The following is a 12,802-nucleotide window of genomic DNA, read 5'->3' on the forward strand; positions in this document are numbered from 1 at the left end:
GTGTGCTCCAACCAGATATTGCCCAGCGCTTTCGGCAATGTAAAAAATTATATATACTGTATACGGTATCTCACAAAAGTGAGTACACCCCTCACATTTTTATAAATATTTGATTATATCTTTTCATGTGACAACACTGAATTAATGACACTTTGTAAAGTAGTGAGTGTACAGCTTGTGTAACAGTGTAAATTTGCTGTCCTCTCAAAATAACTCAACACACAGCCATTAATGTCTAAACCGCTGGCAACAAAAGTGAGTACACCCCTAAGTGAAAATGTCCAAATTGGTCCCAAAGTGTCAATATTTTGTGTGGCCACCGTTATTTTCCAGCACTGTCTTAACCCTCTTGGGCATGGAGTTCACCAGAGTGTCACAGGTTGCCACTGGAGTTCTCTTCCACTCTTCCATGATGACATCATGGAGCTGGTGGATGTTAGAGACCTTGTGCTCCTCCACCTTCTGTTTGAGGATGCCCCACAGATGCACAATAGGGTTTAGGTCTGGAGACATGCTTGGCCAGTCCATAACCTTAACCCTCAGCTTCTTTAACAAGGCAGTGGTCGTCTTGGAGGTGTGTTTGGGGTCATTATCATGCTGGAATACCGCATACTGATCATGCTCTGCTTCAGTATGTCACAGTACATGTTGGCATTCATGGTTCCCTCAATGAACTGTATCTCCCCAGTGCTGGCAGCACTCATGTAGCCCCAGACCATGACACTCCCACCACCATGCTTGACTGTAGGCAAGACACACTTGTCTTTGTACTCCTCACCTGGTTGCCGCCTCACACGCTTGACACCATCTGAACGAAATAAATTAATCTTGGTCTCATCAGACCACAGGACATGGTTCCAGTAATCCATGTCCTTAGTCTGCTTGTCTTCAGCAAACTGTTTGTGGGCTTTCTTATGCATCATCTTTAGAAGAGGCTTCTTTCTGGGACGACAGCCATGCAGACCAATTTGATGCAGTGTGCGGCGTATGGTCTGAGCACTGACAGGCTGACCCCCCCTACCCTTTCAATCTCTGCAGCAATGCTGGCAGCACTCATACATCTATTTCCCAAAGACAACCTCTGGATATGATGCTGAGAACGTGCAGTCAACTTCTTTGGTCGACCATGGCGAGGCCTGTTCTGAGTGGAACCTGTCCTGTTAAACCGCTGTATGGTCTTGGCCATCATGTTGCAGCTGTGTCAGGATTTTGGCAATCTTCCTATAGCCTAGACCATCTTTATGTACAGCAACAGTTCTTTTTTTCAGATCCTCAGAGAGTTCTTTGCCATGGGGGGCCATGTTGAACTTCCAGTGACCAGTATGAGGGAGTGTGAGAGCGATGACACCAAATTTAACACACCTGCTCCCCATTTACACCTGAGACTTTGTAACACTAACAGGTCACATGACACCAGGGAGGGAACATGGCTAATTGGGCCCAATTTGGACATTTTCACTTAGGGGTGTACTCACTTTTGTTGCCAGTGGTTTAGACATTAATGGCTGTGTGTTGAGTTATTTTGAGGGGACAGCAAATTTACACTGTTACACAAGCTGTGCACTCACTACTTTACATTGTAGCAAAGTGTCATTTCTTCAGTGTTGACACATGAAAAGATATAATCAAATATTTACAAAAATGTGAGGGGTGTACTCACTTTTGTGAGATACTGTGTGTATGTATGTATGTATGTGTGTGTATATATATGTATGTATGTATGTGTATATATATATATATATATATATATATATATATATATATATATATATATATATATATACACACACACACACACACAATTTATCATAATAACAAATACATTGTATATGAGAATAGAAAACAATTATTACACTCGATAGATTCGATAGATTTTTATTTTCATGATATATTATCTGCAAGAGGGAACGAATAACGTGTGACATCACTGGCCACTGTAGCCAGGTTTTGGGGGTGTTTCTGTTTATATCTTTGGAATGTTTCTGTTTATATCTTTGGGATGCTTATTTTCCAAAAAACTTTCAAGCAAGCTCCAGACGTGCAACTTTTACACTGCGATTATTCCTACAAAACTGCTTGGATTATTACTGCACCAATTCTGGGATTATTACTGCACCATCTCTGGGATTAAAACTGCACCATCTCTGGGATTATTACCGCACCACCTCTGCTTCATCTACGATGAACTTCGTGGGAGAAGAGGTGATAGCGGTCCAGGAGGAAGAGCCTCAGCCCAGATGGAGCGGACTGTACGACCCCTGGAATGGTGAGTTTCCGAGTTTTCTCGTTTTCAGTTAAACAAGTGTTTAAAATACCGCGTTTATTACAATAAAATGCTCACATTTGCACTAAACAGGTGGAAACACGATCAGGAATATCATTAACAGTGTTAAGAGGGTTTTGGTAAATGCGTGTTCGTTATTCTTCGGCTAATTGTTTTACATACATGATAATTTAGCCTAATGTTAGCGGGGCTTGTTAGCACTTGTTTTGTGTTTGCTATCTTGTTAGAAAAGTCTGCTATTTTTCCTTCAAGTTTACTAAAAGTTTATCAAAGTCAAATAGTTACGCTGAGGAGGAACATTAGCGAAGCTAAGATTAGCTAGCTGGCTAGTTAGCATGGTTAATGCTGCTAAATAATTATTTTTCAGTGTTCAGGTGTTTTGTGTAATTTATATCGGGCTGTAAACAGTGAATAGAGACTCAGGAAAGTAATAATCGTGTTAAAACAGGTGTAAATACTCAATAACATGAACTGTGTCCTAGCGTATTAGCTAGTTGTTCATCTTTGTGATTCAGCAACTTCTGTACAACTATTAGGAAAGAAAACTGTGTTAAAGTGGGCAGAAATTACGTTATAAACAGTGTTACAATAGGCGAAAGAGTTCAAACATTTAGTAAAACATTTCTAGACATGTTCAGAGTGTGATAACTAAGTTTAAAAATGTTTTTATGGTCGGGATTGTGGTATTTATTCGGTTTTAAAAAACACAAGAAGGTGGTGAAAACTAAAGGAAATAATTAATTTTTGTACAGAATTGTCTTTGCACATCTTTATGTATATCTAACAAAAGCAATCAAACAGATAAAATTTCCTAATTGTTCTTGTTTCTGATATTTTTGAGAACGAAAAGTATTGTTAAAGTTGTTATAAGCTGAGAGAGACAGAGAGAGAGAGACAGACAGACAGAGAGAGAGAAAGCGCGAGACACAGAGAGAGAGAGAGAGGCACAGAGAGAGAGAGCGGCTGTGAGGAAATGCAGCTGACTGAGAAAAATAAATAATAATAAATCTGACCAGTGTGCAGTGCTGCTTAGGCAAAAATAATAAGATGTTTGGTTTAATTCTGGTCAGCGATGCTTTATTCTTCATAGCTGTCGATTTGTAATAAAGTTAAGAGTTGTGTGATTTAGGAGAAAGGGGGAGCGAAGAGTTTTTGGGGAGCCACAGATGGACACGAAACGGATATCAACCATTGGAGATTATCAATTAAACAGTAATATACAGAAATGTAGGGTGCACGGAGGCTTAGTGGTTAGGACATTCGCCTCACACCTCCAGGGTCGGGGGTTCGATTCCCACCATGGCCCTGTGTGTGCGGAGTTTGCATGTTCTCCCCGTGCTGTGGGGGTTTCCTCCAGGTACTCCGGTTTCCTAAGGCAGTCTCCTGTAAGAAGCCCATCCCCTTTGAGAATCATACCCCCTTTTAGAAGCCCATCTGCTTTGAGATTCTCATCCCTTTTAAGAAGACCAACCCCTGTGAGGAGACTATCTCCTATAAGACCAACCCCTGTGAGGAGACTATCTCCTATAAGACCAACCCCTCTGAGGAGGCTATCTCCTATAAGACCAACCCCTGTGAGGAGACTATCTCCTATAAGACCAACCCCTCTGAGGAGGCTATCTCCTGTAAGAAGACCATCCACTGTGGCGAACCCACCCCCTTCTGTTACACCTGCGCCCCTTCCTCGTATCAGTGTCAACTTAACTGACTTTCTGGCTGGTCAGTCTTATCTTGTAGCCCACACGTTGATTCCCGTCCAAAACGGGAGGAGGAGGAGGAGGAGGAGGGATGAAGAGGACAACGAAGAAGCCACTACTAGTAGAAGGCCTGTTGAAGAGGAGGAGGAATTTATCAGGAGGCCCATCCGAATCCGTTCTAGTTTAATTCCAATATATATGAGAGAGCTATAATCTTAAACACCTCGTAGTCACAAACCCCCCCCCCCCCCCCCCCCCCCGTCATAAACTGTGTTGTAAGTATCAGTGGTAAGTGTTTAACACCTAGATTCCAGCATTAGTCTTTTTTTTTATTATTATTATTATTATCGTTGTTGTTATTATTATTGATGTTGTTGTTATTTAATTTGTGCTTAGTATTTCACTTGTAGGCTCTTGCAGTAATGATTTTTTAATTATTTGTGAATTGTTTTTAACCCCTAGACTACAGCATTAGTCTTTTTTTTTTTTTTTAAATGTATAATTTATTATGTATATTAATTACATTTATATGGCTAAAATGTGTAGGTTCATCAAATTAGTATGGTATATTCGTGTAAATATGTATATATGTATATATTTATATAAGTGTTAAAGATTAAGTTGTTTACTAGTAAGCAATAAGTCAACAGACAAATGCAATAGGCACAAAATACTGACAGACAAAAATACTGGCACAAAACCTGTAAAAAGTATTTTCTGTAAATAAACATCAATTAGAAACCAAGGAATTACTACAGTGGTATTAAATATAATAAAAACACTATATTTACTTAAAGCTACTGTAAACAGCTTTTCAAATTGAACTCACCTCAATGGAAAAGAAACTCTTACAACATGAGAAATGAGAATGGGGTTTTTTCATGTCTTTAAAAACTATGTTATATGCACACACAAAAAAAGACAAGCACAGATATCATCTTCATATTACACAGCAAAATCCCCAGTGTTGATTGAACAGCCACAGTGTTGAAATTACACCCTACATTGTTTATATAAATCCACTGGACACAAATGGACACTCTGCTTGTTAATTCAGCACTAGGGATTTTACTGTGTTTAATAAAAACAATACAGTTCAGCTCTTCTTCTTGGTGCTTCTTACCATGTGGTCTCATGTGTTTTATATAAGACAGATGAATGAGCAGATCAGAAATGTAATTACAGAACAGAACAAATCCTATACAAAATACCACCAGTATGAAAGAAAATAAATAAATAAAACCCTAAACATCGGGTCTCAACAATCTGAAGGAAGGAGCGCGCGCGCGCACACACACACAGAGAGAGGGGGAGGGGGCGGGGGCGGGGGGGTTAGTTAGTTAGTTATGTTAATAGCGGAAAATTGGCCTGTATCATGAAGCTAGTTGAGCAAACTCAAGGTTACGGGATTAGTTTCGAGTTGACAAAACCAAACCAATCCAGTCAGGCTTTATTTATTGGAAACATGACGCTGGTTATCAACTTTCTCTGTCAACTCAGGCTTTGATCTTTAAATTATTATTAGTCCACGAGCGCGTGCACATAAACGCGTGACGTCGGCACCGAATAGCCAATAGCGTTCAACATGGGAAAAAGCAGGTGTGCCTACTTCCGGTTGAAAAGCAAGAAATGATTATGCGGAAATATGAGGAATTTAAACCTACATTAACCGTAAAAAGCAATACCGTTGCGGCTGCCAAAACTTGAGAACATTATTGATAGTGTAAATGCGTAAGTTTACTTTTATAGGCTCACAATGAGAATAAACGGATTGAAAGTTTATAACCCCAACATCTTTCATGTAATTTCATTTAATATAAATGCAAATTGTTTTAATGAAATGTTTCTCTGTGGAGTTCTCTTCTTACATTGTGCGCTGGTGAGTTGAATTAGTTACATTACTTATATGTCACTTTGCTCACAGCTAATTGGTCCAAGTTGGGTTTGAGTTCTCTTACCCAGAACATCACCTGCCCCGGAACAGGTTAGCAGCTAAAGACCCACCTCTTCCGTGGACATTTAATTAACCCCTAAAATGCCAACCCCACATTATCCTATAAAAAAATAGAGATTTAAAAAAAAAAAAAAAAATACTCTGGCTCTTACACCTCTACTCTGCGCACTTTGCGTCTCTAGAACTCAATTATAAATCTTGTATAGTAGCACTAGTATTGTTCTCTGCTTGATATATCGCTTTGCTTGTATTTCCTCATTTGTAAGTCGCTTTGGATAAAAGCGTCTGCTAAATGAATAAATGTAAATAAACTGTAAACTGACTGATATACGTTCCAATCAAAGGGAAATTTGAAAGAAAAAAAAAGAAAAAAAGGTACAGGGTGTCAAACCCAAATCATGTTCCTTTATTCTCCACGATTTAAATAGATTTAAAAAGGGACGTTCAAACCGAGTGTGTACGCTGAAGTGGTTCCTGCTGAATTAGTTTTGAGAAGATGAACAGTTGTTCTGTAAATCATTGTGGTTCTATGAACACCAGAGGGCGATGTTTAACACCTGTAGATCTTCACACTTGCAGCAACCACAGAGAAGTAACGAAACTACACCATGCTGAAGGGTTTCTCCAGGACGCCACACCTCAGGTTTCTTTGTTTTCTCTGGAGTGTGATATGAAAACTAAACCTGCGCTTGTGATTATGTCTCGACTTCTCTAACCTACGGTGTGAAGAAAATCTTCACCAAACTGGGTTAATGAGGCTGAGATATTCACCGAATCACAGGTTTCATTTTCCTATCACACTCCAAATCTGAGGAAAATGTGTGTTTGCTCATGTTAAGGTTGGGGAAAATTTTTTTGACCCTCCAATTTTCCCCAAATTCCCACCATTGCTTAGGGAGGCCAAGATATAAACAGAAGCGCAGGTTTCGTTTTCCGATCACACTCTAAACCTGAGATACGAGGCTCCTGTTTTCAACATGTGGGGAAACCTTCACATGGGCAAATTTGACATTTTCTACAGCTTTACAGTGGGACTGGAAAACAAAACCTGACTTCTTGTTTGTATCTTTACCTCAGTAACCCAGTGTGAATTGAGGGAAAGTCTGAGAAAGTTGAAAATTTCCCACAAAAAAACATGCGTTGGGGCAAAAAACTTCTCACTGACTACATTTACATGGACAGCATTAATCTAATTATTGCCCTTAATCTGAGTAAGATAATAATGTGATTAAGGTGTTTACATGAGTTGCTTTTAGAATACTCCTGTCATGTTCCCGTTTTACATGTTATAGAACATAATTAGATTAACAGCCCACGTCATTACGTCACCGCGCCACACCGTCCGACGTCCCTCCAGAATTTCACGTATCAACATACAGTTCGTCTTTGTTATGGTACCGTATACAGTTTTGGGTGTTTTTATTTAATTTTTTTACGAATGCTTTAAGTGCAGTTAATTATTCGTCATGCTGTACGTGCTAATAGACAACTGCTTGAAGCCGTGGTATCGCGTAGTTACCGTCTATATAGTAGCCGAGACACATGTATTTTTCCCCACTACAGGCCTATAGTAGGCAAGTATGCGATTTGGGACGCGGCCGAACTCTCTTGTTCGCCGTAAAACGTAAAACTGTCGTGTGTGATCGTGTCCTGTCGCAAAATGCGGTGAAAACTCCCACACGACGTTCATAATGTGATTAAGGTGTTTACATGTCTGTAATACACGTCCATAATGCGACTAAAACAGGAGGACTCCACCTGTCTTAATTAGATTATTGCTTACTTCGATTATGACCTTAATTAGATTAAGGTAAGTAAAAATTGCTGTTTACATGGTAGTTTCTTAATTAGAGTATGGTCTTAATCGGATTAAGAGTGGATTATTGTTGTCCATGTAAACACAGCTACTGTTGCTTTCTGAAGCTGAAACAAACAAGAGTACAAGTTCTGTAGGTTTCCATTTCATATTTCTGATTAATTCTGGTCAATAAATATATGCACAGGTTTTGTAAACATTAAAAATTGGCAGGGATTTGTTCAGGGAAAATTTTAGCACATAGAACTGTGACAAAAAGTAATCACTGTTTCTAAATCAACCAGCGAGTTACAGCAAGAGGATATTGGAATTGAGATCTGAGCTTGGGAAAAGGAAACAGGAAGGAGACTGAAACTCAGAAGATTAACCCTAACTTCTATCTATATTAGGGAGTAAGGGTTAGCAGATAACAGTTGGGGAGTAAGGTAGAACAGCAGTAATGAGAAGATAACAGAAGATTCTCTTACAGATTTATTTTGTTCTACATGATCAGTGTACACACACACACACACAGTGAGGAAATGCTCTAGAGCCCTGTGGGTTCTCCATGAGAATACATCACACACCTGATACCTGATAAAACGTGATTATTTTTTAAGCATTTGACCCGACCACTCAATCCTATAACCATCCGAAACCCCATGGTGCTCCGTTTGAAGAACATTGATCTCAGTGCGGTGCCCTCTGCAGGACACAGCTGTGACTTACAGCAGAGGAGTGTGAGAAAGGTGATGTTAAGACTGACCCCAGAACAGCACTTTAACACATTTTCACCCAGACTGTTTACTCTACAAGTCAAAAATAAACGGGTGGATATATATATATATATGCAGGACACGACATCCTACAGAGACATGTTAGAAAATACACTCTAAACTCCACACGTCAGAGAAATGAGCATCGCACATCATAACTGATCAGCTGATTTTCATAAACACATTTTTACACCATTCCTGAAAAAAAAAACCTGAAATGAGTGAACAGACCTGAACAAGTGTTCAGTTCATCTACATTATATACACAGAACTCAGGTTTCACACTGAGGTCCTACATAAACGCTGGAACTTCACCTTCACCAAATAACAGAAATAAATCAGGAAGTGTGTGTGTGTGTGTGTGAGAAATTAAGAGGAATGTCTACGGAAATATAGAAACTGCTCTGAGCATGCTTAGTTCTTCGTGTTCTCCAGCAGAGGAACATCAGAAGTCCTTGAAGACATGTTGAGACCGAAGCTGTAAAGCTCTGCTATATGAACACACGCATACACACACACACACACACACACACACACACACACACTAGTTCCTCATTGTTATATAAAGCTGCTTACATGTCACTTTTGGTATCTAAAGAAACAAGTGTGTGTATGTGCGTGTGTGTGCATGTGTGAGTGTGTAGTGTTTATCTATCCATCAATGTCCCAGCTGAAGAGGTGATGTTTGACCAGCATGTCCTGAACGCCCTCCTTCAGGGGTCTCTGCTCCTTTTCCTACAGAAACATAGAGAACATGATATGGTACACACACACACACACACACACACACACACACACACACACAGACACACAGACACACAGACACACACAAGCTGTAAAGCATCTGCACTGTCCACTTGCCATGTGCCGAAATCACACAGTCACCTCACAAGAGATAAAACAGCGGGGTGAGGATCATTATGAGAAAACATCAGGGTTTATTATAATTATTATATCAGTAATTAGAGCACATGACTAGTGTCCACTACTCAGCGCAGCAGGAAAAGGAAATTAATCAACGTCAATGAATGAATTGTTGAAGCTGGAAACGGATCTGACGCCTTTCATTCGACCACAGCAGATACAATAAGAACAAACAGCACTGATCAAATCCTCTCCCCGTTTTCTTTACATTTTTATTAGGCCTGTGCACGGACAGTCAACTGAGTTACCATGGTAACAGCCCCTAAATGTCCTAAAGTTAATATAGACCGTAAAAATAAAGTAAATATAGTGAAGAGAGGAAGATGTGAATGATGGAGCAGAGAGAATCAGAACGAATACTGTGCCACAGATAAACAGTATGTGGTGGGTGAGGGGGCGCATTTACTTTCACAACCACACCAAGGTGAGGCGTGTATCTCTGCAGCCTGAAGCTGAGGCGGAGCAGCTAAAAAAAAAAAGGCAGTACAGCATAGACAGTACATGCAGAGATACATACTTGACCAAGAGGGCTAAAGTGTGTTTATTAAAGGGGCGGGGTTATATAGTGGGCGGGACATGAGTTAGTTTAACTCTGGTGTAAGAAGGAGGAGGAAATACGGAGGAGGGACACATCCCAAAGCCACGCCCAATACCGGCGCGCGCACACACACACACACACACACACACACACACAATGGAGTGACAGTTCATTTACTTTCAGTCTGAGCCTCGGTTCGGTTCATTATTCACAAAAGGCAGGTGAGATCACGGCACACTTTCTCTCTTACAGCACTCTGAGTGAGTGTGTGTGTGTGTGTGTGTGTGTGAGGGAGGGAGTGTATAGACCCCTTCTAGGTTTTTACACAGAAAGAGATGTACACACAACCTGGCTGCAAAAAGACACCTGTCACTACTGAGTTATAATCTGAGTGGAATTATATTTAGGATGGGACTGATGCTAAAATATTTTCCATTTATTATTGGAATATGGATCAGCTCTGAAACACGGGGAATTTCTATTTGGCTAAACTAATACTCTAACATGGCATAATTGTAGAAGATCCTTACGGCTCGGCGTCCTGTCAGTGGCTACATGATGGTAAGCGGCACTCTAACCTGCAGTGACTGGACACACACACACACACACACACACACACACACACACAGAGCGTTTATACTGGAGAGAACCTGAAGTCGCACAAGTCTCCTGATAATATTGTTTGTGCGAACGTTCAAGACGTAATGTTTTACCGGTTTGAGAGGACATTGTCGTGGTGCTTGAAGCTCTGGTGCTGCTCAAACACATGCCATTAACCCATCTGTAAGCTGAATTAAGTTAGTTAGCTGTTCTCTATATTCTGTATTTTTTTGCAACCAGGACGTGTCTCACACTGAAACATCACCTTACTGTTTCCCATTTACAAACATTTTAGTCCTTTTATTTCACTCTCAATCTCATCACTATATAGATGATTCTTCAGGGGGGTTAGAGAACCCAAGAGAACCGAACTTTGAATCTCATCACCAGGGAACTTTTACTAGAACCGTAGTGACGTGAACAGAACACGAGGGTCCGACTCATTTTACCTAAAGATCCCAACTAAAGAGGTGATGTTGCACCAAGACGTCCACCACTTCTGATTTCAGAATGGGAGACTTCTGGAACAACACACACACACACACACACACACACACACACACACACGATCCTGTGCTCAGCTTGTGTGGACGAGTTTGTGTGGAATACACCAAAATGATGATGATGATGATGATGATGATACAAATGAAGGAAAGTCACCTCTTTTTTGGCAGGAAGTTCACAGTCCTGTGAGAGACTGAAGGAAAACTTGGACAAAACTCTGAAACAGAAAAAAAAAACCCATCAGATTCATGGTGACAGAGAGAAGACTATTTTCAAACATTCCTACAGTTAATAAAATCTCTGTTATAAGCATAAACAGTGCCACCAGCAGAGGGCAGTGTAACGAGTTCCAAGATGACCAGCCTCAGCAGGTAATATATCATATTAATAACATCACTGTATCCTGGTGTGTTAACAGCTGCTGCCTAAAGTGTTTCATTACATCATCATTCTTAATTTAACTGTGTGTGTTGTTTACCGGAGTTCACACTTGATCTGCACCCAGCCAGGACTGCGCAGGAATGACCATGGCTGATACCACTTCTCTACTGCTGAGATACTGGAACACAGAACCTCCAACCACAAGTGCAGAACCTGCTCACTGTAACACACACACACACAGATTACAGGGATGAGAGGAGAGATCTAGAAATAAGGATAGAGGGAGGAGAGGAGAGATGTACATACTTCAGTCCCACACAGATGAGTGAACGGAACTTGACGTCCATCTGTGCGTGTGCAGAGTCGTGACTCATATTTACACTCTGTACAGCCTGAAGAAAGCGAGAGAGGATTTAACATCTCACACATGACTTTAAACCATTAAAGTGTGTTTTTGATTAATCTGAAGGCCCAGGATTAACACAAAACCAACTGGGATCACCTTTACACTCATACCAGGATACATTACATATATTACATACATATTATACACACACACACACACACACACACACACACACACACACATCTTATTTACACACACACATACATATTATATACATATTATACATACACACACAGACATATATACGTACACATACATATGTACATATATACAGTATCTCACAAAAGTGAGTACACCCCTCACATTTTTGTGTGTGTGTTTGTACAGTATCTCACAAAAGTGAACACACCCCTCACATTTTTTCCCCAGTGCTGGCAGCACTCATGTAGCCCCAGACCATGACACTCCCACCACCATGCTTGACTGTAGGCAAGACACACTTGTCTTTGTACTCCTCACCTGGTTGCAGCCAAACACGCTTGACACCATCTGAACTAAATAAGTTTATCTTGGTCTCCTCAGATCACAGGACATGGTTCCAGTAATCTATGTCCTTAGTCTGCTTGTCTTCAGCAAACTGTTTGCAGGCTTTCTTGTGCATCATCTTTAGAAGAGGCTTCTTTCTGGGACGACAGCCATGCAGACCAATTTGATGCAGTGTGCGGCGTATGGTCTGAGCACTGACGGGCTGACCCCCCCTACCCTTTCAATCTCTGCAGCAATGCTGGCAGCACTTATACGTGTATTCATTGAGGGAACCATGAATGCCAGCATGTACTGTGACATACTGAAGCAGAGCATGATCAGTATGCAGTATTCCAGCATGATAACGACCCCAAACACACCTCCAAAACGACCACTGCCTTGCTAAAGAAGCTGAGGGTGAAGGTGATGGACTGGCCAAGCATGTCTCCAGACCTAAACCCTATTGTGCATCTGTGGG

At 40.7% G+C, this 12,802-nt stretch overlaps 1 protein-coding gene across 4 annotated transcripts in view; it reads right to left on the reverse strand.

The window, feature by feature from the left end:
• Nucleotides 1-8,209: 8,209 nt before the first annotated feature.
• sgsm3 (small G protein signaling modulator 3) overlaps nucleotides 8,210-12,802 on the reverse strand; it is a 17,439-nt gene continuing 12,846 nt past the window's right edge. For 2 of the 4 annotated variants that reach the window (XM_017487936.3, XM_017487945.3), the window contains exons 18-21: nucleotides 11,760-11,845; nucleotides 11,551-11,673; nucleotides 11,229-11,289; nucleotides 8,210-9,241 (exon numbers count right to left, since the gene is read on the reverse strand). In XM_017487936.3, coding sequence (XP_017343425.1) covers nucleotides 9,158-9,241; nucleotides 11,229-11,289; nucleotides 11,551-11,673; nucleotides 11,760-11,845 — 354 coding nt within the window. In that variant the 3' untranslated portion in view covers nucleotides 8,210-9,157. Of the gene's footprint in view, nucleotides 9,242-11,017; nucleotides 11,090-11,228; nucleotides 11,290-11,550; nucleotides 11,674-11,759; nucleotides 11,846-12,802 lie in introns of all 4 variants that reach the window. The other 2 variants (XM_017487971.3, XM_017487954.3) reach the window with 2 other exon arrangements.

This window comes from Ictalurus punctatus, chromosome 2 (genome assembly GCF_001660625.3).
Source record: "Ictalurus punctatus breed USDA103 chromosome 2, Coco_2.0, whole genome shotgun sequence".
Lineage (NCBI taxonomy): Eukaryota > Metazoa > Chordata > Actinopteri > Siluriformes > Ictaluridae > Ictalurus > Ictalurus punctatus.